We start from the raw sequence: 25,774 nt of genomic DNA on the forward strand, positions 1-25,774 counted from the left end.
GCACCACTGTACTATACTCACATAGCTGCTTTCAATACTGTAAATGTGTGTGTGTGTATATACGAGCTACCCCCCTCTAAGTTTTACACTTGGAGTCTACAGTCTATATTTTATATGTTATATTACAGTCTATTTTTATATTTACACTTATATTGTTTACCTTGTGTGTTATGTGCAATCACTACTGTTTTACTGTAGTAGTATTTAGTTTTTCTTTACTACTGGCTGCAGGTACAAAGAATGCATTTCACTGTGCATATATACAATATATAACTGTGCATGTGACAAATAAAACCTCTTATCTTATTAACATTAACCACAGTGTCAGTGCAGTACCACCACCATCCAGCAGGGGCCGCTGAGGGGGGGGACCGTCAGCATCACACCCCAAAAAACCCGTTCTCGCTCTCGCGGTAGCTCCGTGCCTCCACCGGCGGCGACATTCAGAGAGGAGATGGCGGCCAGAGGGGGGTTTCAGACGGCACCCACGGGAGGCGGCGGTGGAGCAATGGGACCTGGACCACCGGTACCGGGCGCAGGACCAGGCATGGGCCCCGGGACTCCCTCCGGAAGGATGGGACCGTCGTCGGCCGCGCAGAACCACATGTACCGATCCCCGATGCCCGGGCCCGGGTACCCGGTGAGATATCGCTCCATCTTTGCTGCTGACGCGTTAGCCAGTCCGCTAGAACAAAGCCTCTTACCGCTGCTTTGTCACTGGCGGCTAACGTTAACCGCCGCCACCGCTGCGGCCCACGGCTCCTAGTAGCCGGCAGCTCCGCCGAAAAGTGTGTGTCGGCCGGAACAAGGTTTCCAGCGGCCACTTTGAGAGACTGTGAGAGTTTGTTTTGTTGTTTGAATCCGCTAACCCTCCCGCCCGCTAACATTAAGCTTAGCTAGTTAGTCACGGTAGCCACTTAGCTTAGCCTGCTAACCCTTTTCGCTAGCTGTGAAGTTTTTTTTGTTTTTTGTTTTCGCTGTTTCTAAAATAACGTGAGGGTGGTTTTGAGTATTTTTCTGAACCATGTGGTGAAAGTGTAGCCTTAACCGTCGTACTTCAGAAAGTTCAAGCTTTATTTTCTCGTTGAATTCAAGAAGTTTTAACGGACAAGCAACGTTACCGTGTCCACTTTTGAATGAACAGGCTGCACGAAGCTGCAGACTGTGATTACAGGACGGGCTCGAACTAGGACCACACTGCATCCCCCCCCTCTGTGTGTGTGTGTGTGTGTGTGTGTGTGCACTGACTGCTGTTTGTTTTCCACTCTGCAGAAGCGACATCATCAGTGCTTGTATTTGGTAGATGTGGTGTCACCTGGTTGGCAAAGTGTTACACAACAAAAGAAAAAGAGATGGTTTCAACATAGAAAGTTTGTTTTGAGACTTTCAATACATGTTGCTGTAATTGCACATCTAAGCTGCTAGGAGCCACATCAGTTTGGGGAAAATGCTTATAAGTTATTAGTTGATTTAATAATCCAGAATTTATCCTTTATAGTTAAAAAATAGTACTATTGACTTGTATTGTTGTTTGCTTTAAGCTTTCTAACTATAACAACTCTCTTTTAAGAGTCACGCCAACCTAAAATCTGGAGTCTCATCCGTCTATTCTGGTAGGAGATTCAGAGATATTGGCTAAAGCTCACACTGTAATCGGTTTTATTGTTCTAGACCAAGAGCTTTACGGTTTATATATATATATAATGTCATATCCTCAAACCCTCAATTCAAATAAGAAAACAGTGTTTTAACTCAGTAGCATTTGGTTAGTGGGCTCAAATATTACACTTCAAACACTTGCAAAAGCAACAATGGTGTGGTGATAAACTTGTTGCGTGTATTCAGTGTTTATCCATTTCTTTCACTAGTGTGAACTCTTGTTTTTATACTCCTGTCATTTTTATGCACAGTGTGCTACATTGTTGATGATAAAAGACAATCATGAAAGATGTGGCCCACAAGCAGAAAGTGAGTTCATTTAAAACTATGTGATACACTGAAATATTTGCAATGTTACTAATATATCTTTGTTATAAAACTATAACAACCTTTTTTCAATGAACTATTTCACCTATAAAATATCAGAAAATAGGGATTCGTGCTCATCTGTCCTTCATCCTAAAGTACAAGGTGAGGTGGAAAAGTAAAATAAGGAGGGATGTATTTATGTGCAGAGCTTTCCATAAGGTTAAAGTCAAGCTGGCTACTTTCTTCGATTTTTTTTTTTTTAATCAGGTAAAATAGTTTTGATTAACATGTTGCGATTCACTATGCATGTACTTTTTCTGACCACTGGGATCTCTGTATCGGTCCCGCCCCCACGTGCTCTGTATGAATGGCTGTGTATGCACGCTCAGCTGAGTGGTTGTGTCCTGCCAAGTAGAGAGCAGAGAGTCATCTTCAGTGTTTGACAAATATTAGCAAAGTAATTGATGATAAAACACATTAAGAATTGTAGAGATTGCACAGAGAGGGGACATCCTCATTAGACAGGCTCTCTCAGAAGACACTGGTGGCAGCTACTTGATTGTGCAGCAAGCATTAAAAAGTCGACTGAAGGGAGCCCTGGTGGCTCACTTGGTAAAGCTGGTACCCCATATACCAAGACTGGATCCCTCCTGCAGCGGCCACAGGTTGGAATCCGACCTGTTGCCCTTTTGATTCTGCTGTCCTGTCTAATAAAATTTTTTCACTAATGAATGAGTTCCCTTTTTTACAAAATCTTAGCGCTCCCTTTTCCTGTCTATCTTGGGGCAGGGGCTGTCCTGTCTCTGGGCCGCTGCAGGAGGGACTCAGTCTTGGTACATGGGGTACCAGCTCTACCCACTGAGCTAACCAGGCGCCCAGTAACCGGTGTTACATTTTAAACACTTTCAGCTTCACTGAAAGTGTTTAAAATGTGCTAGAATGTAAAACAATACTTTAACCATTATTGTGCCATGTTTTGATAAACCTTACAGTGAAGGTGTCAATAAACCAAATAAAAAATATAAACGGGTGAATTTGGTCTAATGTGGATTTCCATACTTTCTATCACAAATGTGCAGAAAATCCTGATAGTTAAGAAGGTGGAATAAGGGAATGTTTGCCATTTTTGCTTCCAAAAAGTAATAAATCAATAACATCAAAATAATTTATTATAGATCTAAATAAATACATATATTTTCTAAATATGAACTGATCAGTCGGCTGTTATTGAGCTGGATCAGCCACGACTGGTGACCGGTCAGAGAGTGTAATTCAATTCGGTTCCTGTCAAATTTCACACACATACTGTGATGGTTCATGTGCACAGTGGCACAGACAATAACCGATGCACACACGGAAAATCGTGTCATAGGCGTGAATGTTTTTTACGGTGAGCAAAGATAATACTCCTCGACATTCGGCTCAGCTGCAGCTGTGGAGAAAACGTCCAAAATGTGTTTTGTGCCGACTTTATAAAACACACTGCTGACATACTGAAAGTCAACAGAGCGGATACAAGCTGGAAGAGAGGGAGCGGGGAAAGCTGGTGTGTGTGTGTGGGGGGGGGGAAAGGGAAACACGATGTGAGCACGTTAATGTAGTTTGAGTAAACTGTAAAATAAGGTGAAAATTTAAGTGAAACTGAAATGGTAAAATAAGATACTCAATCATTTTCACTTGGATTTTATTTGTAAACCAAGCTCAGTTAATTTGGTTGTTTAGTGTTTTATTATGAACATACAATTGAGTTGTCCGGTAAATAAGTTACAAAAATGTTGTTTGCTGTCGGTTATAGTTTCTTAAAAAGAAAATCGGAATCAGCCAAGAAAACTGCAGTCCCAGCATCTCTAAAAATCTTCTGTCTACCAACTAACCATTTCAGCTCTATTTACGACATCTAGTGGCTGATTTCACACTCTTGTGACTGTATAACCCAAATGTTTCATTACATGAATTACTCTATGTGCTCTATATGTAGGATTCTCTTTGCTACAATAATATAATAGCCCTGAGTGGTTAATTATTATCCTATCATACATGCTGCTACTTGCACAAGTCATTTTGTAGATTTGTTAATAAATACGAACAGATTATAACTCTTGTTATATTCTGATAATCTGTGGTACGCAGTGTTTTTTATATATTGGATCACGTGCACAACCTGAGCTAATATGCGCTTTTGTATTTTTAAAATTTGATAGAAATGATAAGTCATTTATCACTGGTCCACAGCCGGTGTAGTCACTGCTGCTTAGCTACTGGAAACCTGAAGCATAGTTCAGTGAAAGGATGTTGCATCTTTTTTCTTCGTCGTCCTTGACTGCTTTCACTCACACAAGCAGCCTTTCACAACATAGTCAGAGAGGCTTCATACTCAGAACTCCAGTTGTTCTCAGGTAAACCAAGGTTGTACTGATGTATAGCGTAAAGAGCACTTAATGATCACCATGCATTCCCTTACTGCCCACACTCCGCTGTGTGGAAAAGGCAGAGCGCATTCATCTCGCCTGTATTGTTGACAAGTCAACGTCCGTCACTCTTCCTCTCTTCCACCCTCCATCATCTCCTGAGGGGAGAGAGTGCGCTTTGCCTCACTCTCTCAGTTGTTGGGCTGACTGCTGGAGGGAAAGCTGCAATCAGTTAGTAATTTATCTGTTGGTCTCACCCTGCACTAATGCAGTTAGATACACGAAGTCGCCTGTTTGAGTTTTTAGCGCACGGCTTGGTGAGTTGGAAGTTGCGGTTGTTCTGTACTTGCATGCAAATTGTTCTTGTATCTGTTCTTGTAGGACCTGACGGACATCTTTTAAGTATCAAAGTATGTGGATTTGATGATTTAGTGTTTTTGTTTTTTTTATGCAAACAAAAGTCTTCTATGCTGCTGATTATGAGCCATTTGTTTTCCTTGTACTTACAAAATGCAAAATTTGTTAAGTTTAGAATGAATCATTAACATCGATGTTTATCTGCCATATTTACGTTGATATTTCCACACTGATCTGTGTGTAGAGAATATCCATACAGACTAAAGTGAAAAAATAACAGGATAGAAGATTTGATCTTGTCTATGGAATCTTCTGTTTCAAAGCTTTGATTATGCACATCCTCACAACCTTGGAAATACAATTTGCTTTATTACAATGGGGGGGGTTTCTCTCACATTTAGAGCACATTTAGCATTTTGAGAATTGTAGGTGAACAACAATTCATGTAGCGAGAAGTCGGTGAGGTGTTGTGTCTTTGTGACCTTCTACATGTTGTTGAGGGCACCTGTACAAGGTTGGAAGATGGGCACTATGCCATGCCATGACAAATTACACACATTTTTTGTGCTTTATCACTTAATCTGCTGATGGTTTTCTTCATTAATTGTGTGGTCTACTAAAACATCCCATTCCAATTTGCAGTGCCCAAGGTGATGTCTTGAAATATCTTATTATGTCAGGCTAACATTTTAAAGCCCAAATATATCATATTTACAGTATTATCATGTAAGATTTGATTGATTTTGATTGATTTGAATTCTCACATTTGAGAAGCTAGAACCATCGAATGTTTTGCGTTTTACCTGAAAAATAACTGAAACGATCAGTCGATAATCACAGTTGTTGCTGGATAATTTTCATTACAGCTGCTATAAAACTAAACCAGGAATTGAAGCAAAAAGGGAAAACAAAACAGTATACAGAAAACATGTATGGTATGTCGGTGCACAGACCAGTTTCCTGGAGTCTAAACATACCCTGGAATGAAAAGTGGTAAAATATCTCTATACTCCAGCCTTGACTTGAAAAAAAACGTGTCAAATAGTAAACTAATGCCTATATTTTCTGTGCAGAGACCTGGCATGCCTCCATCCAGTCGTATGACCCCGCAGGGACCAGCCATGGGTCCTCCAGGATACGGCAACAGCCCAGTGTCTCGCCCAGTGATGCCTGGCGTGATGGACCCATCTCGCAAGAGGCCCGCCCCCCAACAGATTCAGCAGGTGCAGCAGCAGAACCGCAACCAGCAGTAAGTCCCACCCCCCTTATGCAGCAGTGGTGCTTCTTTGCTTCAAACAGAAGATCAATATTTTGAGCTAAACTTTAATTATGTCATCTGTAATAGAAGCACTGGGATATTCGCCGGTATTGAACTTTAAAATGGTGTTTTGATTGTGATCAGAGGTCTCCACTCTCCATGGGTTTGTTATTTTAACCCTCCCTCAGATACGCCATCTTGCTCCTGTTCACCCCTCTTGAGATTTTGATCGCTGCCGCCCCAAAACAATATGTTCTATTGGAAACCCGTCTTTCCAACCCCAGATTGAAAACATATGTAACCTTTTTTTTAATGGGGAAGTATAAAAAAAAGTGCTATTATACTTGATAGATGTGAACTGAAAATTAGCCTCATTAAATGTCTTTAAAACATACTTCAGCTTGATGCAGTGGGCACTAAAAGTGGATATAAATTGTGATTGATTACGTATGTTTTTCTAATCCAGATGCTGGAACAGCAGTTTGTTTGAATGTTACTTAGAACTGAAACAACAGAAATTATTTTAATTGTTAAATTAATTTTCGATCTTTTCTTTCTTACTAACAAAAATGCCATTCTGTGGTTACAGACTCTCAAATTAGCAGTTTTTCTCTAATTGTAAACTGAATATTTTTGTGCCGTGCTCCGTTGGTTTGTCAAAACAAAGCTATTGTGATACATTATCTAAAACTTACAACAGTGTGATGGACATTTTGTGCTGTTTATTTCACAGTTAGACTAATCATGAACAGAATAATCAATAGCTCTGTTATTGACTTTCAAATGAGATGTTTGTATATGACAGACTTACCAGGTAGTTTCGAAAGGGGGAGAGAGAATTCAACTTGAATTGGCAGTGTCTTTAGAGGCATTTACACACATGGTTAATCAAAATATCAATAGCCTTGTGTTTTCATACATTCAATTTAATTCTATGACGATGATGCCCACATATATAAATATCTATCCCACACTGCAACATTAGTTTTTGGACCTGATCTGAGCCCACTAACCCTTTAGCTCAGGGACTGAATTAGTTTTGTTAATGGAGTACAGCTCCGCTCTAACTTGCACTCAGTCTTATCGTGTTTTCATAATTTGTTTTTACAGCACGAAGAAGAAGAAGATGGCTGATAAAATTCTACCTCAGAGGGTGAGTTTTAATCAAACGGCAGTTCATTCAGACCCATTAATTCTGACCTTGATTGTTTAGCAAAGATTTCATTTGGGTTTTTGTTTTTTATAAAGTACCAGAATTAATAGTGCATTGACTGTAAGCACTTGAAATCATTTACATGACATTTTAAGCAGTCTTAAATAGGTTTGGGTACTGAAACGGTGTCAATAGGGCACTGATTTCTATACAACCGATTTTATGGTAGGAATACCATTACTGGGCTGACTTTTGTTATACTTTTTTAATCCTGTAATACCTGATATTCAGAGCAACCTTCTGAAACCTCCGTATGACGACAGCTGCACGGCTACATAATTAGGTTTGGTAATCTTAAAGGTGTATAACATTTAGGAGGTTCACTACTGGCAGAAATTGAATATGACTCCTACACACTGGACCTTTTTAAGTCTGCTCGCTACAGAGGAACTGTAGCTGTAAGAAATATAGAGGTGCATTGCAGCTGTATCTTAAACTGCAGTTTCAGCTTGTTTATTGTGTAGAAGTTTTTTCACCTACTCACTCATATTCTTGTCTCTGCAGTTTTTATAGCTATGTACAGCGTCACATGTTTAAGACACAGTCAGTCACATAATGGATATTGAAGACCATCATGGATTTAAAATTCCTCTTAGTGTGCTTTTGTTGTATTTGTTAGATGTTGCACCAGTGGTCACCAGTGTGTTTTATTGTGTCTTAGATCAGGGAACTGGTCCCAGAGTCTCAGGCTTACATGGATCTGCTGGCTTTTGAGAGGAAGCTGGACCAGACCATCATGCGCAAGAGGCTGGACATTCAGGAGGCCCTCAAGAGGCCTATTAAGGTTGGTGTTTAATTAAAGTCTTCACTGCTGTAATCCCTCAATCACTCCGGTTCAAAGCCATTCACAACCCCAGGGTCCTCCATGTTCCGCATAACTGGACATTTACAAGTGAAGTAATTGGGTAAATGCTAGTTTAGCCAGTTAATACAATCCTATGTAAACTTTTACATAGTTTGTTTTTTGTGATTTCACTGTTGAACCAGGCTTCACTCCATATGGAAGTAAGATACTGACACTGCTATGTTGATTGTTGGTTTTACAGGTAGTTTCCATGTAGTAGTGGACAAAAAGATGTTTAATGTCTTAAGTGTCTTCATTCAGCAAACCATTACAATTGATCTTGAATATACCTAACCACACAACATACTTTATTGAATGAAACAGAACTTGTCTCGTGGGAATTTAAGTTGCAGTTGTGTTTTAAAAAAGTTTGTTGAGGTAATGATGGCACATCAATTTAAAGTTTCTTTTGACTGTTTGTTTCCAGCAAAAGAGAAAGCTTCGCATCTTCATATCAAACACCTTCAACCCTGCAAAGCCAGATGCTGAGGACGGAGAAGGCACAGTTGCTTCATGGGAGCTACGTGTTGAAGGGCGTCTGCTGGAAGATGTAAGCTTCATGATTAAAATATATCAATTTAATCTTCTAAAATATGAATGTTTTCTTTGTGTGCACTATTTATTTATTTATGGCTTAAGACTTAAAATACTTCCCCAGTACATCATTTCCAGAACATTTACAATATAACCTAGCAGACTTGAAATGTGTTTTTTTTTTTGTTGGGCTACATTAAGACTGAAGTTTTAAAGTCTTACAGAAATGATTTGTACACAGATATTTAGTAAGAGTAACATTTGTTTTGCAGACTGCCGTGTCCAAGTATGAAGCCACCAAACAAAAGCGGAAGTTCTCCTCTTTCTTCAAGTCTCTGGTGATCGAGTTGGACAAGGACCTGTATGGTCCAGATAATCACCTTGTGGAAGTGAGATCATTTGTTTTATGTATCTGAGTATCTACATCTGCAGCTTGTTACCCAGTATTCCCCCCAGAGAGGGAGAGAGAGAGGGGGTGTGTGTGTGTGTGTGTGTGTGTGTGTGTGTGTGTGTGTGTGTGTGGGGGGGGTGTGTGGATTTTTAAAATCTTTATGTGAAAAGAACGGTTTGTTTTTTACATCATTTTCTGCTTTTAAAATCTCATTAAATGCTGCTGCCGCTATTACAATTCTTTACACTATTGATAACTTTGCCTGGGGGTTTTTGCTTGATTAATAGATTGTTCTCTATTTTAAAATATTAGAAAATATATGTAGGGGAAAATCTTCAGATTCCTTTTTTAATCCAACCAGTCCAAAACCTCCAAATTCTCGCTTTTGAAGCTGAAACCATCTAAAATGTTTGGTATTTTTGCTTTATCAATTCTCAAAATAGTTGGCAACTAAACCAACTAATTATTTCAGCTCTAACTGAATTGGAATATTTATAAGCATGTTTAAATTTTTATGGCACAACGTTACTAAACAAAGAGTAGGTAAATGGTATTTTTCTTTACATTTACTTTTAATGGTAATTTAATGCTGGGAATTGGCTGTTTTAAATGAATGTCAGTTTACAGATTAATTAGTAAATACTCTACTTGTTACTAAAATATGATCATTGACTTCATTTTAGTGGCACAGGACTGCCACCACCCAGGAGACTGATGGTTTCCAGGTGAAGAGGCCCGGTGATGTGGGTGTTCGCTGCACCGTCCTGCTCATGCTCGACTACCAGGTAAATGCTCAGGGGTTTACTCTGCCTCTCAGCAGTATGGTAATGTTGCCTTCAAGAGCTTTACAAACTGTTGTTCAGTTAGTTGTAGATTAGGTTAATAAAATCTAATAACAGATTCACCTTGTTTCAATCCAGCCTCCTCAGTTCAAGCTGGACCCCCGGCTGGCTCGTATGCTTGGTATCCACACCCAGACTAGACCTGTCATCATTCAGGCCCTGTGGCAGTACGTCAAGACCCACAAACTCCAAGACCCTCATGAGCGCGAGTTCATCAACTGTGATAAATACCTGCAGCAGGTGAGTGGACTCTTTCTGTGAAGTAACAAATCTTGAGGGCCTCGAGTGAATAAGGTAGCTAAAAGTTCCTTTTTTACACTGTTGTCGAACACCTCTTTTTAATTGTCCTTGGTTTCTGATGTGAGTTATTTTTATATTTCTTAAATTGTAGAGCTTTTGGATTTCAGAAATGTGTTTAGTTGTTGTTGAATATCCTGTTTCTTTGTGTTTTATTTTGTATTCTGACATCTTGGGACCATGTTGGAAAAAGGTGTTTTCACTTTAACATCTTATTCTTTGTTCTTTGTATCGGATGTCTGATAATCCATAAATAAAACTTTAATGATAACTTTAAAATACACCAATATAAGCTTCTCCATTCTTTAAACCTGTTGAATAGAAACTGTAGTTGTTGCATTGAGCTGGAAGGTTCCACAGTCACATAGTTGTCCTGATTAATTCCTGCTCTTGATGTTGTACAGTCCGTGTCTCTACCCTTTCCTCTGTCCATGTATGGAGACTCACTCTTCTTGGGTCACTGACAGGTTTCCCAGTCTGTTTTCTTCTGCTCTGCCAAGATAAACAGGATTGTAGAAAGTTTATAGTGCATTCCTACAAAGTTACCGTATGAAATAAATTTACTGGTTAGCTTAAAGTTTCTTGTAACTAAAACAGTAATTTTGGACTGTGGTCAAGATGGAATAGAGCCATTAATTTTAAAATCTGTTTTACTGTTTCATTCCTACGCATGTTTAGTAAAATGGTCACAACAGATTCTAATATCAGATAGACCCAGGATAAAAAAGGAAGAGGACAGAGTGGATTATAGTAAATCTCTGGCCCTCTATAAAGATAAACATTAAACAAATGAGATAACTTACACGATAGAGGCTACGCTGTGGAACAAAAACATATTTGTCACGACTCAGAGTTTTCTGCAACTAAGTTAACTTGATTTATAAAAAAAAATAAAATACGTTTATCTAGAATATACGTCTTTGTAGGTTTTGGTTGGTTTTTTTTAAACACAAGCATTCGCTGCACTCTCACTGTGAGATGACAGATAAAAACACTTTTGTTTTTTGGATACAACCGACACATTTGCATTATGTTAATAAATGTGTCTCATAAATTAAATTAAATTAATATAAAGTGCTGTTTTTTCAATTTTATTCGGCTGTGTCCAAATAGTATTTGTTTGTTTTACTTTGCAGATCTTTGAGACTCAGCGAATGAAGTTCTCTGAGATCCCGCAGCGCTTGCATGCACTCCTGATGCCCCCAGAGCCCATCATAATCAACCATGTAATCAGGTAACCTCATTACAAGCATGTGGTCCCCTCTGTGGCAAACGTCTTCACATTTAAAAGTTGGGTTTATGTCCTGTAAAAGATTCCCAATTAATTTCATCACCTGCTGCTCATGTTGTCCACCTACAACTAAAACTGCATCATTTTATAGCGTGGACCCCAATGACCAAAAGAAGACTGCTTGCTATGACATTGATGTGGAGGTGGATGACACACTGAAGACCCAGATGAACTCCTTCCTGCTCTCAACAGCCAGTCAGCAGGAAATAGCAGGACTGGACAATAAGGTACAGACCCCAGCTCAACAGCAAGTGAGCTGGTGTGTGTCTGTGTGTCTGTGTGTGTCCCAGAGAGGTTTTGACAGACACATCCCTTGCCTGTGTAATGAAAGGGAGGTGTGTTTCCTGTTTCCTTTTTGTGGGGGTTTGATGTATTAAATTACGAAACTCCTCCCGACTGTAGAACAACTTCAATTCAAAAAAATGTCACACAAAGAGAGGAAGTACATTTGTTTGGGTAACTACTTTGAAATAGCACTTAATTCTTTGTGACACGTTCCATCTGTTGTGTGAACGCCATTTTAAGCACATTCAGTTTAAATCCAATGTGAAAGGGCAGTTTTTTCATTCAACCCCTTTTCTATTGAGCCACAGAGTACATTTTTTTTCCCCCCCCCCATTTTGTGAGCCCACCGAGGGCAATTTCACACACATCTGCTCTCCCAAATTGTTGCCTGTGATTTACTGCCTACTTTCTAGCCAGTTTTGAGGTCAGTCAGGTCTTCTTGACCTCCTGCTTGCAGCCATTACCTTGACTGGGGGTGGCTGTAGTCACATTGATAAGGCACACAGAGCCATTCCCCTCAAAGGCGTCCTCCTGTGTAGTCTTTGTTCTGCGACAAGACAACAATGTGAATAAAGAAATCTTGTTTATAGTTCACAGGCGCCATTCATTTTGTTGTTGTATTGTGATATACACCCAGTTCCTGCTGGCCTGATGTCAGAAACAGTTTGTAACAGAGCCTCTCTATGTATAGTTTCTTTTGACAATCCCATTCATGTAAACTACTACAGACATTCCCTTAACACCTGTTATACAGTACCTGTGCTTAACATACATCTTGCAACATGAAGCTTTACTCTTTTACCATAGGCAGAGTGACATGCAGTATCCCTGTCTCATGAGACGTTGGTCAAGCAATGTAACTACAGAATAGTGCATCATATTTTTGTGATTGGCCAGTTAAAGATCCAGTGTGTAACATTTAGGAGGATCTATTGGTAGAAATTGTATATAATATTCAAATTATTTTCCATTACTGTTTAATCAACTGAAAATAAGAATCGTCTAGAACGGACAAGCCAAACACTAGCTCGAGACAGGGCCATTCATGTTTTTGTGCCTTTCGCAGCCACCGTAGTTTATCCTTCTTTAAGTGAGGGAGTTTTAATCTGCAACTACACCCGTAGATGCCACATACTCACTAATCCTTTAAAGGCTTCTCATGGTCCTAGTCCTGGTCCTGTAATCACCCTATTTCACAAAGCAGGTTGCAGTACACCTGTGGTTGGACTCTAATCGTCACTCAACTACCATCCTTTAACCCTGACAGTCAATATGGGCCTCAAGCCTGTTTATAAAACAAGTATTGACTTATAAGTAAGACTGACTAAGTGAAGCAACCAGCCATTCAGCTGACCATAACGTCATTCTTATTACTGCAGTGATGTTCCTGTAAATGTAATTTTGCAGAAAAAGGTTTGACTTGTTGTGTTTTCTGTTTTTAATAATGCATCAACACATTAAAGGACTAGACGGCATTTAAATGGACTATTTTTAAAATACATTTTCAAAGTGGAGGAAATTCACATAAATATATTAAAACCCTGCTATGTGTGCAGTTGTTCTGCAGCTGAGACTGCTGACAACAGCTCACAATTGGCTGTTGTAGTAACCGAGCACATTTTGTGGTGAGTTTTCCAGGTACGCAGCAGTCAGAAATGGTGAATGTCAGAGCAAGCGATGGGAAGGTGTGTCACGGTGAATAGAGCTCAAACAGTGCTCGTACATCTTGGGTGTCATAAATCATTATGAAGGGGCGCTGTGTTTTGATGGAAAATGTTTTTTAAGAACCTGTTCATGTTTTCTGTGATATTTTATTTGATTATACACTTACACACACACACCTTATTCATTACTTTAAGTTGATGACCCTTTGGTTTCCTGTTTAATTTTTCCTCAGATTCATGAAACCATAGAGACCATTAACCAGCTGAAGACCCAGAGAGAGTTCATGTTGAGTTTTGCCAGAGATCCTCAGGGCTTTATCAACGACTGGCTGCAGTCCCAGTGCAGAGACCTCAAGGTGAGTCTGCTCGTCATGACCTCAGACTGAATCTTCCAGGAACTTTTATCTGTGGTCCAGTATCACCACAGATACCATGTTGCTTCTCCTTGAAAACAAAAACATCCACCTTACAGCCCGTTACAGCAGTTATCACAGCTATTGTCAGTTTACTGTGCATCCCTACATGTTTTGTATGCTTTTAAGCAAGAAAAAATGTCTTAAACTGGTAAAATTATGTAGTTGAGGTGTCATTCAGAAGAGTAAGGGTTCTGCCATTCTGTGTAAATGTTCAGTAGTTGAGAGAAATCTATCATGGATGAGAGGAAGCAATATCAGTTTTTCTTGAGGATACAGGATGTGAGGCTGTACAGATTTGTGATTTTGGTTAAGTAATATTGACTTGTCAGCCAACCTATAAAATCATTTTGATTGCAGCAACCACAGGCACATTTTATAAAAAAAAAAAAAAAAAACATTAAAGGAATGTAAAAAGAGAAAAAACACTTTTAAGAAGCAGAATACTGTAATTTTGGAAAAGTAGGTACAAATGGGGAGAAAACGTCCGAACTTCTAAAACTCAAAAAATACTGATAATCCCCAAAATATTATAAATAGAAGGAAACACTCTTTTAAATATCAACAGCCACTTGACATGCATTAAAATGTCTTCTCTTGTCAGATGTCAAATGTCAAGAATCGAATAATTCAAAGGAAAAACAGCAATCATAAACATCCCCTCTGGCATTTCTAAGCCAGACGGGATTCTAAGTAATTTTCAAGTTCTTGTTCGAGGTTAATAGTATTTGCTCTTTGCTGTGGCACAGTGGCTTGGGTTTCAATTCGAGGTTCAACTGTGGACAGAGAGGTCTTCATTACATAAGTACGATGACGGCGTGCTCTCTGAAAGCACAAGGCTCACACTGCTAACTGTAACACAGGAGGGCAGAGTCAAAATAGAGCGAGAAACATTTAATAACATGTCTGACGGCGCACGCTCGCCTCCCCTCTGACCATGAGACGATTAACTGCTGACCAGCTGTCAACCACCTGCAGTGTTTGTTCAGCCGAATCTCTGTGAAATTGAATGAATTTAGTCCAAAGCTCGCTGGCGGCTTCCACAGCAACAGCCCAGTCAACCTTTTCTACAAAAAAAAGAGCCTGTGACATTATGTTTGTCGTGGCTGCTGCAGTCACTGTTTGATTCAGGCACTTTGATAGATGTTACTCATCCTTAAAACCTCCTGTGCGCTTTAATTTCTCCGCTGTAGGATGAAATGAGTTGTGTCTAATGTCTAATTGTGCCTTTTTCCTCTTCACAGACCATGACAGATGTGGTAGGAAACCCTGAAGAAGAGCGAAGAGCAGAGTTTTACTACCAGCCATGGGCTCAGGAGGCAGTCTGTCGCTACTTCTACTCCAAGGTAATCAGTTTTTTCTTGACTTAATCTTCCTCCTATATTTCGCCTTCTTTCATTTAAGCCATGCTAGCAGGATGGTCCTACCACTCTAGTCCAAATGTGATTATCTCAACAAAATCCTATTGACTTATATGATCCGCTGACCTTTCCTCTAGCGCCACCATGAGGTTGACATTTGTGGTTTTGAGTGAAACGTCTCAACAGCTAGTAGATGGATTGCCACGACAATTTGGTTCAAACATCGATGGTGTCTGGAGGATGATTTGTAATGACTCTGGTAGTCGTAGACGTTAACAGAAGTACAGCCTCACAGAGATGCTAGCATGGCTTTAGACTCGATGACTTGTCATCCTGCTCATTGTTTACCTTTTTATTACAGCATTGTTTTCTCGTGATTAAATCTGTTGTATGTGAAAACGTCTTTCAGGTGCAGCAGAGGCGACAGGAGCTGGAGCAGGCGCTCGGCATCAGGAACACCTAAAGAAATCTGTCCACAGGCGACGCCTGTATAAGAATAAGGCGACATGTTCTGCTGTCGGAGACGACTAGTGTGTGTGTGTGTGTGTGTGGGATGTTCAAAATGAATTCCTCCAACAGTTTTCTGACAACCTTAGAGAGACATAGATATTAGATGGCTTTACCGTTATATAGGATGTCCTTTTTTTTTTTTTTTTAAACCTTCACGCTGCAGCTCAACTACTCTTGCAGTTTGGTTGCTACTTCCACTTTTTTGTATGATTTTGTTTTTTCCTCACACAAGAGCTCCTTGAGCTCAGTGTATTTTCTCTTGCATGTCTAAGCCTTACCTGCAAGCATTCCTTTCATTTTGATAAAATTGTGTCCACACAAAAGTACAGATTGTACACAAATGAAAAGCAAAGGGCAACTTTTTAATGTGTTTTGTCCCTCAATCTAAAAATATCTTAAATCAGCTGGAATGTGTTGATTCTGTCATGGCTACTTGTTCCCTTTTTTTGGAAAGTTAATTCACATTTTACACTCCTAACCCAGCCCCCAGATGCTTACCCATTCAGTTAGATATTGATTGTGATTGTGTTTGTAATGAATCAGGCTACTTTGCTGCACATTGGCTGTTCATGTGTCACTTTGTCTTAAGCTCTCATTGGTTTGTTTTGACAGTTTGTGCCACAGTCTTTTGTACAAGAGATGCTTAAAAGCTCGATCATGGCAGAATATGCATCTTTTGTTAATGGTGGCATTTAGTATGAAGTTGTTTTTTCCTTTTTTTTTGTTATTATCAATGATCTTTGTTTTTAAATATGTATTATATCAGTACTTGTCTTGTTAGCTAGTACAGATTATCAAGGAAGTAGCTAGTATGAGTACCTCTAGTCTATATAGTTTTGTAAATACTGAGCAGAAAAAAAACTGAAGATGGATGTGAAGTAAAGTTGTATCTCTTATCCTGGCAGATGTTTTTCTTAACTCTTTGTCTATGCTCAGATAGTTGAACCAGTATTTATATTATTAATCCGGCCTCGTCAGAGCACAGTGGTTTAGTTCTCCACAAAATAAAGACGGCAGTCTCATTTGACAAATCTCTGCTCTGCGGGACAAAATGTACACGACATTCATGTCGCCTGTGAGCTGGGAAAGGTAAATTCTTCTGCTTTTTAGTTTTGTGTATTTTAATTATGTGCAGAGAAGCCATACACACTTGAACAAGCTCGTGTACATGAGGCCAAACAGATTTAAGGAGTCGTAGCTTCTTTGTACACTGGCTGAAGAACTGACACCTTTTTTGAGTTTAATGGTTGTTTCCCTGTTGAAGGTAAAGATGAGTGTCCTGGCTGAAACTTTTGAGTGTGTGCGTTTCATTAACGGATTCCAAGAATACACTAATGTGGGTTTGGGCGGGTATATGATTTGAAACGAGCGGTGGGAACCTCTGGGGTATAAAACACAACACTGGGGAGGGGGACTGTAGTATTATTTGAATCTGCAGACTTTTTCATGGACCAAACCTATTTTTCTGTATGTTCTTATTATGTTATAATAAAGGATATGTAAAATGTACCCGTTTATCTGCCAGTTTTTGTTTTTTTTTTACCTCCACATAATTAAAAACTGCTTTAATATCCCACATTTGGGCTGCAAATATATGTTACGTTTATCATTGATTTATTTGGAAATTGGCTTCTAAATTGTGATTTTATCTGATATGATGTTCTTAAACTCAACCCATTAAGTTTACTATTGTAAGACAAAACTAACAACATTTCAACATTGGTGGAAGTTCTGAAATCCTTTAAGAAAAACTACCAGTACAACAATTAATTTAAAAGAAATGTCATTACAAGTTGAAGTCCTTCATATAAAACCCTACTTAAAGTATTAACAGAAGTATGAAAAGTGAAGTAGATTTTCAGCAGAAAAATGTCCCCTGTGACTGATTATTACATACAACATTATTAGATTGTCCATATTGATGCATAAACAGCGTTTTACTGCTGTAGTTGCAATAGTTTATACAGTTCAGAAGTTCAGTCCAGTGGTTCCCAACCTCAGGGCCAGACCCTTCATAAGATAAATGTGGGTGACCATGAGATGATTAATGGGTGAGAAAATCACTGGATAATCTTTCCTTTTTTTGTTAAATAATGGATAATTTATTTAAGTGGTGGTCTTGATGAAAACCATCTGTGGAGTTCAGAGGAATGTCTCTCTGGTGCAACAGCTAATAACTAAACATGACAAGGGACAAGTAGACACTGCTTTTTGTTTGGTTATTAAAGTTATTAAATCCCCTCCAGACATTTATTAAGACATACAAATAATCAGCTGTCTGATATGTTTATCCTTCAAAAAACAAAGTATAATTTCAACATTAAAATCCATAAAACTTTCAGGATCTATGAATACGCAAATTATGTTTCTGAAGTTTTCCTGCTGGACACAAGATGTCTCCTAGTTCACTGTAAAGTCTCAGTGTATGTGCACTGGAGGCTTCAAGCTTTTACATCACACTTACAATAAGTTGCATACTGGACCAGGTTTGACTTCCAAGTCATTTGTGAGGTAACAAATCATGCTCATAGTCCCCGCCCCCTTACAAATCTGATTTTCAATGAGCTCAGAGAAACTTTCCACTTTCAGCAGATTAATGTGAAAAAATCGTTCTAGTGTCAAACTCTGCACAGACATCGTTCTGCACAGTGAAGCTTTAGTTTGTAATGTGTTTAAGGGACCAGATTTCCATTTATTTCCTCTGGATTGATTGATTCAAGTTTGTACATTTTTAGGAGGAGAAAAACTTGATCATGTTTGTGTGTGTGTGTGTGTGTGTGTGTGTGTGAGAGAGAGAGAGAGAGAGAGAGAGAGAGAGAGAGAGAGAGAGAGAGAGAGAAAGTTTGTCTCTGAGAAGCAGCCCAGCAGACCAACCAACAGGAGTGGGTGTGTCTGAGCCTCAGCTGTGTCTGGTATAAATACTTTTTGGCTTCAGTCTGTTTTCTCACCGGTAGCAGCTCCGTCTGGAAGGTCAAACACATGATGGCAGCACCAAAGAAAATCTGTGTGATTGGCTCTGGTAACTGGTGAGTTTTTAGGATGTTTGAATGAGCTTTAATGCACCTTTGAATGTCTTTCAGTTCAATGTTTGAATAGTGGGGTCTGTCAGTGGTGAGTATATAGTCACCATATCAGGTTTTCTTGTTCTCTGGATAAGATTTCACACACTGTGCAGTTTTTTTTGTGTGAATGCTGTCTAAAAGTTGGCAAACTTGAAAGAAAGAAGGCAACTTTAGCCTTTGTTAACAGCAGATAAATAATTCATAAAGTTAATAAACTCCCCTGCTGTTTTGCAGAGTGGAAGTCTTCTGAGACTGAGACTGTCTGACTATACGTTGACCTTTGATGCCTCAACACTTCAAAATCTTTATTAAAGCAGCAGCTCCTGTCTTTTATTTTGCTGCAATGTTTGTGCTTAATCAGCCTTCATGTGTTGACGTCCCTCAGCCAGCATGACATTTAGATAGGCCAGTGGTGGAAGAAGTATTCAGATACTTACTGATGTATGTAAGAAATACTCCATTACTTGGGAACATCCTGCATTACAGTTGTATTTATCACAAGTATCACAAGTCAAAGTACTCATGTAGCAGTCATCTGAATTATATTATTATGATTATTATATATTGATGCATTAATATGTAGGCAGCATTTTAATGCTTCAGCTCGTCTAAAGGGAGACAATTTTAACTGAGCTGTGTAGATCTGAGTAGTTAAAGGTTCACTGTGTGACATTTATGTAATGGAATGTAATATTAATAGTTATGTTTTCATTCGTGTTTAATCACCTTAAAATAAGCATTGTATTGTTTTCGTAACCTTAGAATGATCTGTTTTGATGAGTTGGAGCGAAGTCGGCATGTTAAACCACCAATGTTTCCACAAAACACAAACTGCAGATAGGGCCTTTCACATTTTTGGGGTTTGTTTGCGAGTTTTGCGGCGACTGTTTGTTTTTTCTCCTTTACACTCGGTTGAGTCGAGGGGTTTCAGCTGGCTGCAGTCTGCAATATCACCCCTAGATGCCACTAAATCCTGCACACTGGTCCTTTAAACTTTAACAGTTCATTATATTGTATGTATATTAATCTTAATCTGCAGCTATAGCTGTCAAATAGATGAAGTGTTGTAAAAAGTACAATATTTCCCTCTAAAGGTGTAGTGTAGTTAAAATATAAAGCAGTATAAAATTAAAATACTTAAGTAAAGTGCATGTACCTTAAAAACTGTAATGTACTTATTTACATTCCACAACTGACATTAGCTGTAACAGGACAGAAGTTCAACTGATATGTCCTTATTAATGCCAATTTACTGCTACTTAACATTGATATCTGATCTTAAAAAGGGATTTCTCATAGCTTATCTTATGTTATGTGGGCAGAATAATAGTCTTCTGGCATTCACTTTCCACCTGTAGTGTTATTCTTGTCTGGAAAAGCATCGGAAAAACTATGTAAGTCATGTCCACATGTCCACGTGCAACAGTTTGACCTGTGACACCATCTGTTCACTATTACAGAAACTTTCATATACAGTAACATCTTTAAATCAGTCACTAACTTAGCTAAAAATTAGGTATGAATTACTGAAAATCTACTTTTTTTATTTTTATATTTTTACACTGTTGCTCATTAAGCTGTGGTCAGAGTACAACATCCTTAATATCAGTAATAGTTGATACAAAGAGCATTTTCCTATGTTAAAATACACAAATAAATAAGCTGTCATCATCAGTCAGAGCAAAAATCAGGAAATCTATATGAACTGTCTAACTAAAGACTAGACATATAAAAACTCCAGTGTTGAATTCATTGCATGGTTTACATATGACAGAAAAAACAAGACATTTAACCCTTTTTGGGAAACAATACGTTCAACCAGCCATTGTCTTGACCCTGGGATGATCATTTGGGTGTCTCCATGTCCACAGGGGCTCTGCCATTGCCAAGATTGTGGGTGCAAATGCTGCCAAGTATGACAAGTTTAATACCACAGTGAACATGTGGGTGTTCGAAGAGATGGTGAACGACCGTAAACTCACAGAAATCATCAACACAGACCATGAAAATGTGAAGTATCTGCCCGGTCACAAGCTGCCCCCCAATGTGGTGCGTATGAAAACAACCTTGGCCTGCACTGCACTCTCTCTGTGTTGGTGTTGCCATATTATTGATGTTTCTCTCTCTCTCGTCACCAGTTGGCTGTTCCAGACTTGGCCGAGTCTGTGAAAGGGGCTGACATCCTGATCTTTGTAGTCCCTCACCAGTTCATTATGAGGGTGTGCGACACGATTAAAGACCATATCAAAAAGGATGCTGTGGGAATGTCTCTCATCAAGGTAACATTTTTCTTATGTTTAGTTCAAGTTCTTTGTCACACGTACAGTTACAATTACAGGGAAGCAGCCGTTGGCATTGAACATTCATGTCCTCGAGCTTCCTCCAACAATGGAGCGCTCATACAAGTATGTATATAAAGAAAATCAAACACGTAAATAAGAAAAAGGAAAATCTAAGACATATAATAGTGCGGTAGAATAAAATATAATATTGAGGTACACTGGTGCACAGCAGTGACAAAATTAATAGACTGCCATGTATCATAGATGGGAATGTAGTGAATGAACGAGTCCATGGTTATAGACAGGTAAGAACAGGTAATGCACATGAATGATTGTTTAACAGCTTGTAGTAAAGTAAATATATATGTATACTACCATATGTATTACAAGTAAAGTCTACAGTCAGGTGTAGAACCATAATGGAAAATTAAGTCACCAGTTCTTTCTATTACAATTGATTTCATGGTACACTTGAGAAATGAGAACTATGCTCTCATGATGCGCAGAGATTTACTTTGTGGTTACCTGTGGGCTCCAGGGTGTCGATGCGGGTCCAGAGGGTCTGAAGCTGATCTCGGAGGTCATCCGAGGGAAGCTGGGCATCAACATGACGGTCCTCATGGGAGCAAACATTGCCAATGAGGTCGCTGACGAGAAGTTCTGTGAAACAACCATCGGTATGGAGGATCCTTGAGTTTGATGTCTACAGTAATTCAAATGATGGAATTATCTTCAGTTCAAACCCTAGATTGTGTCTTTCTGTGTCATATGACCACACAGAAATCTTGTATGTGGTTTTTTCCATTCATTTACATAAGGTGAAAGATACTCTCTTCTTCATTTTGGTGTATTTGGAATTAAATCCGTAGAATTTAACACAGAACATCCTAAAAAATACAAATTTTATTTCAAAGGTTTTGACATATTATTTATTGTAGTTGAAAAGATGCATATACATTGTTCAATACAGTATTAATGTGGAAAATTATGATCTTATTTGATTTGATTTTGTGGTCACAGGGTGCAAAGACAAGACTTACGGGCCCATGCTGAAAGAGCTGATGCAGACCACCAACTTCCGTGTGACTGTGGTGGAAGAGTCTGACGTTGTGGAGATCTGCGGGGCGCTGAAGGTCAAATTTTCTCCTCTTTTACACAAACTTGTATGATGTCTTTGATGATTTATAGTTGTAGACATCAACTGATATTTCTCTTCAAATTCATAATCTGCCCAGACATCTTTAATCATCCAAACATCTTCTTGAAATGCAAACAGGCTGGTCAACATTTTCAGTGAAAACTTTAGTTCAATTTAAGAGAAGCATCTTCTCATCCTCAAGGTGCAGCACTGGTCCCAACAATTTATTGATAATCTTATTGTGTTCAAGAGACAAACTCAGGTGCTGGCTGTAGAGCATAGATGATCATTAAGTACTAACCACCTAACATTTTAAAGTGCAATGCAATGACAGCAGCGCCTCTTCTTTATTGCAGAACATTGTAGCAGTGGGAGCCGGTTTCTGTGATGGCCTGGGATTCGGCGACAACACCAAGGCAGCAGTGATTCGTCTCGGCCTGATGGAGATGATCGCCTTCGCCAAGGTCTTCTGCACAAACTGCCCCGTTTCCCCCGCCACCTTCCTGGAGAGCTGCGGCATCGCTGACCTCATCACAACCTGCTATGGTGGACGCAACCGCAAGATCGGGGAAGCTTTCGCCAAAACAGGCAAAGTACGAGGAAGAGATTTTGTCCCCCTGTGTGTTTGTATTTGATAATCTGTGTCACTTCTTCTTCTTATGAAACCAAGACAATGTAACATCAAACACACAACGTCTCTTTCTCTCTCTGTTTAGACCATTGAGCAGTTGGAGAATGAGCTGCTGAACGGTCAGAAGCTTCAAGGTCCAGCCACTGCATCCGAGGTCCACCAAGTCTTGAAACAGAAAAACATGGTGGAAAAGTAAGTGTGTCTCATATCTTAAGCACAAGATTGAATGTTTTTCATTCCTACAATTACTGAGGATTGAACGGATATCTTTATCTAATTGTGTTCACATTGTGTTATACAAAGATGAGAACATTGGTACCACTCTGTATGTATGTATCGTAAATATGAAGGAAGCGTATCTTTGTTTCCTGGGTCCGAAGTTCCCTAACCCCAACCCTAGAACTGGGGAACACCCATAATGTGCCATATAAATCTGGGGAACACAAGGACGCTGAAACATAAGAATGAGCCCGTTACGAAGCTGCAGTTAGCAGCTGGTTAGCTTATCCTAGCTTAGCACAAAGACTGAAAACAGGAGAAAACAACTAACCCTGTTCTGTCCAAAGGTAACGAAATCTGCCTTCCATCCTCCCTAAAACTCACAACACATTACAGCTAGTTATTGTTTCATCCACACACACATAAATGAAAACAAAGTTGTGGGGTTTGGCCAGGTGCAGTAACTTCCATGAAACCAAAACTTGTCTGTCTACATGTCTTATACATTTTTTTTTTTTTGTGGTACAGATTAAACAACATTATTCCCGTCATTCTCTCGCCTCTGCAGGTTTCCTCTCTTCACCGCTGTTTACCAGATCTGCTTCAACGGCCACCCTGTCACAGAGTTCGTCAACTGTTTGCAGAACCACCCAGAGCACATGTAAAGGACTGCTGAATGGGTGGAGGTTGGGAAAGGACTATTACACTAGAACCACTGTATTATCCAGGTGAATATAATAGAGCGGGGGAGGTTAGGTGAAGAGACTGTGCCTAATCTTGACTATCTTCATGTTGGTATTTCAAACAGATAAAGAAATGGAGTTGCCTCTTTTTACCTTGAGTTGCTCTGTTTGACTCCTGTTTTTAACTCATTTTAAACATACATGTCACAGATTGTTACATAAAATCTACCAAGTCTTAAAAGTTATTTAAAAAAAAAAAAACCCTGACTTGAATGTTATAAAATATTGCATAATTTCTTGGGTAAAAGTGCCTTAACCTGCCTTTTCACTGACATGTATGTTTAACAGAAGGGTGTGAAACAAAGCACTGAACAGACGTTGTTGTTCCTCTTCTGGACTTTTATTAATATGTAGCCAATTACCCTAAAAAGACTTATTTTGGAATAAATTATTGAACCTTTGTGCCTGTGTTCACGTTTTTGAAATGTATTCTTTATAACTCGCTGGTATCCGCCTCTGCAGCACTCACACACACACACACACACACACACACACACACACACACACACACACACACACACACACACACACACAGACTCCAGCCTCACTGTAACCTGACCTGAGCTCAGCCACTCTAAACTCTTCACCTTTAGAGAGTCCACTTCAACCTTTCTTGAAGTGCACGTCCCCCTGCCTCAGTCCTCATCGGTGGATGGTCGTGTTGTTCTCTGCTGTTTTTAATTAATTCAACGTGATTATGGATGCCTTTTGTAATCGATCTTTCCTCGTGTTTTCATTCACAAAACATCTCTGGAGGTTGCAATCTTTCCCGCATCCTGTTAAAATGCCACCAACCAATGTGCGTGTTCATTAACAGCCATCTGTCCGGCACCATATGCCGACGTATCCCATTAATGCTCAGTGCCAGTAAGTCACTGTGGGTAAGAGTTTTCAGCTAAAAGCACCATGACAGACAATGCGGGGGATAGCCTAGTTTCCTCTGTCCTTGGAGCAGTAATAGTCATCCCCTGCATTGCCAGTATTATGATTGATAAAGGAAGCCAATATCATCTCTATATATCCTCTTTTAGCAGCTCTGGTGCTCAGTTATGTCACAGACCATGAAGTTACATAATTTGCCACTTGTTTAAAATTTGATTCCCTTGCTGAAATCCCATGCATAGTTATTGAGTCAACTGCCCTGTGAGATTTCTAATAATAACGCGCTCCGAGGGGGCAAATGTCCATCTATAATTAGATGGCGGACAGCACTGCAGCTGCCTCATCCCTGCTTTTCGAAATACTACACCATTGTGGTGCCATCGAGAATATAAATAATGTACATTTCAGCTCAGATTTTTAACGTTTTCATATTTAAAATTAATAATAAATAAACTATAATGACTTGGAGGAGTCCAATGTATGTCTAGAAATAAAATACTCTCTATATTTGTACCTTGCAAGATATTCCCTGGCATTTTCTACTTGTAATACATCCACTGGCCACTTGGGTGTGCCATCCTATCAATCACAGGCCCAATCACACCCATCAGGCGTTATCTACCTTTGATACGGTGCCTTTTGAGATAGATAACGTAATCTGTGGGATTACTCTAGAGGAAGCTGTGAAAACCTCCCACGGTCTAATAAGATGTGATAACTCAAATATAAAAGTATCTGAGTTGGCTCTAATAGAAATAAATAAAAAATAAAAACCCAGCAGGGATGGAGGGCATACACGCATGGCACCCAATCCCTTCAGCGGAGGGAGGAGGCTCACTTCCTCGATTCCAGTCCTCCTCCCAGGGCGGCAGCCAAGACTAAGTTAGTCAAGTTGGCCGATGGAGGATGTGAAACACAGGAAGCTGGGCTGTGTACCTTCAAAATTAAACTGGCAATTATGAGAAATTAATAATAAGAGCTGTTTTCTTTTTTTTTAAGTGGAGGGTAAAGCGACGGATTTGAAATCTGAAACAAAACCACTAACTTAAACGAAAATAAATCCCTACAAAAGTGGACCTTTAAAAAAAAAAAAAAAAAAAAAAACACTGCAAAACAAAAACCTAACCGTTAACCGTTACGACTCTTATTTTGAAAACCTAAACCGGAGTGCGCTTTTACCC

The 25,774-nt window shown here is 39.3% G+C and overlaps 2 protein-coding genes across 2 annotated transcripts; both read left to right on the forward strand.

Moving 5' to 3' along the window:
* The first annotated feature begins 415 nt into the window (after positions 1-415).
* Positions 416-17,145, forward strand: smarcd1 (SWI/SNF related, matrix associated, actin dependent regulator of chromatin, subfamily d, member 1). Its single transcript, XM_051415488.1, has 13 exons — positions 416-640; positions 5,807-5,982; positions 7,102-7,144; positions 7,866-7,988; positions 8,476-8,598; positions 8,855-8,971; positions 9,657-9,758; positions 9,894-10,055; positions 11,249-11,346; positions 11,495-11,630; positions 13,586-13,708; positions 15,010-15,111; positions 15,536-17,145. Exons 1-13 carry the CDS (start codon positions 455-457, stop codon positions 15,587-15,589), a joined length of 1,545 nt encoding a protein of 514 aa, XP_051271448.1. The 5' UTR covers positions 416-454; the 3' UTR covers positions 15,590-17,145.
* A 1,426-nt stretch (positions 17,146-18,571) lies between these two features.
* On the forward strand, positions 18,572-24,111 carry gpd1b (glycerol-3-phosphate dehydrogenase 1b). The gene is made up of 8 exons (XM_051416026.1): positions 18,572-18,662; positions 20,570-20,747; positions 20,837-20,977; positions 21,519-21,657; positions 22,001-22,113; positions 22,475-22,711; positions 22,835-22,941; positions 23,537-24,111. The coding sequence occupies exons 1-8, from the start codon at positions 18,616-18,618 to the stop codon at positions 23,631-23,633; spliced, it is 1,059 nt and encodes a 352-aa protein (XP_051271986.1). The 5' UTR covers positions 18,572-18,615; the 3' UTR covers positions 23,634-24,111.
* Positions 24,112-25,774: the final 1,663 nt, after the last annotated feature.

The sequence above is a fragment of the Dicentrarchus labrax genome, unplaced genomic scaffold (assembly GCF_905237075.1).
Source record: "Dicentrarchus labrax unplaced genomic scaffold, dlabrax2021, whole genome shotgun sequence".
In the NCBI taxonomy this organism is placed as follows: domain Eukaryota; kingdom Metazoa; phylum Chordata; class Actinopteri; family Moronidae; genus Dicentrarchus; species Dicentrarchus labrax.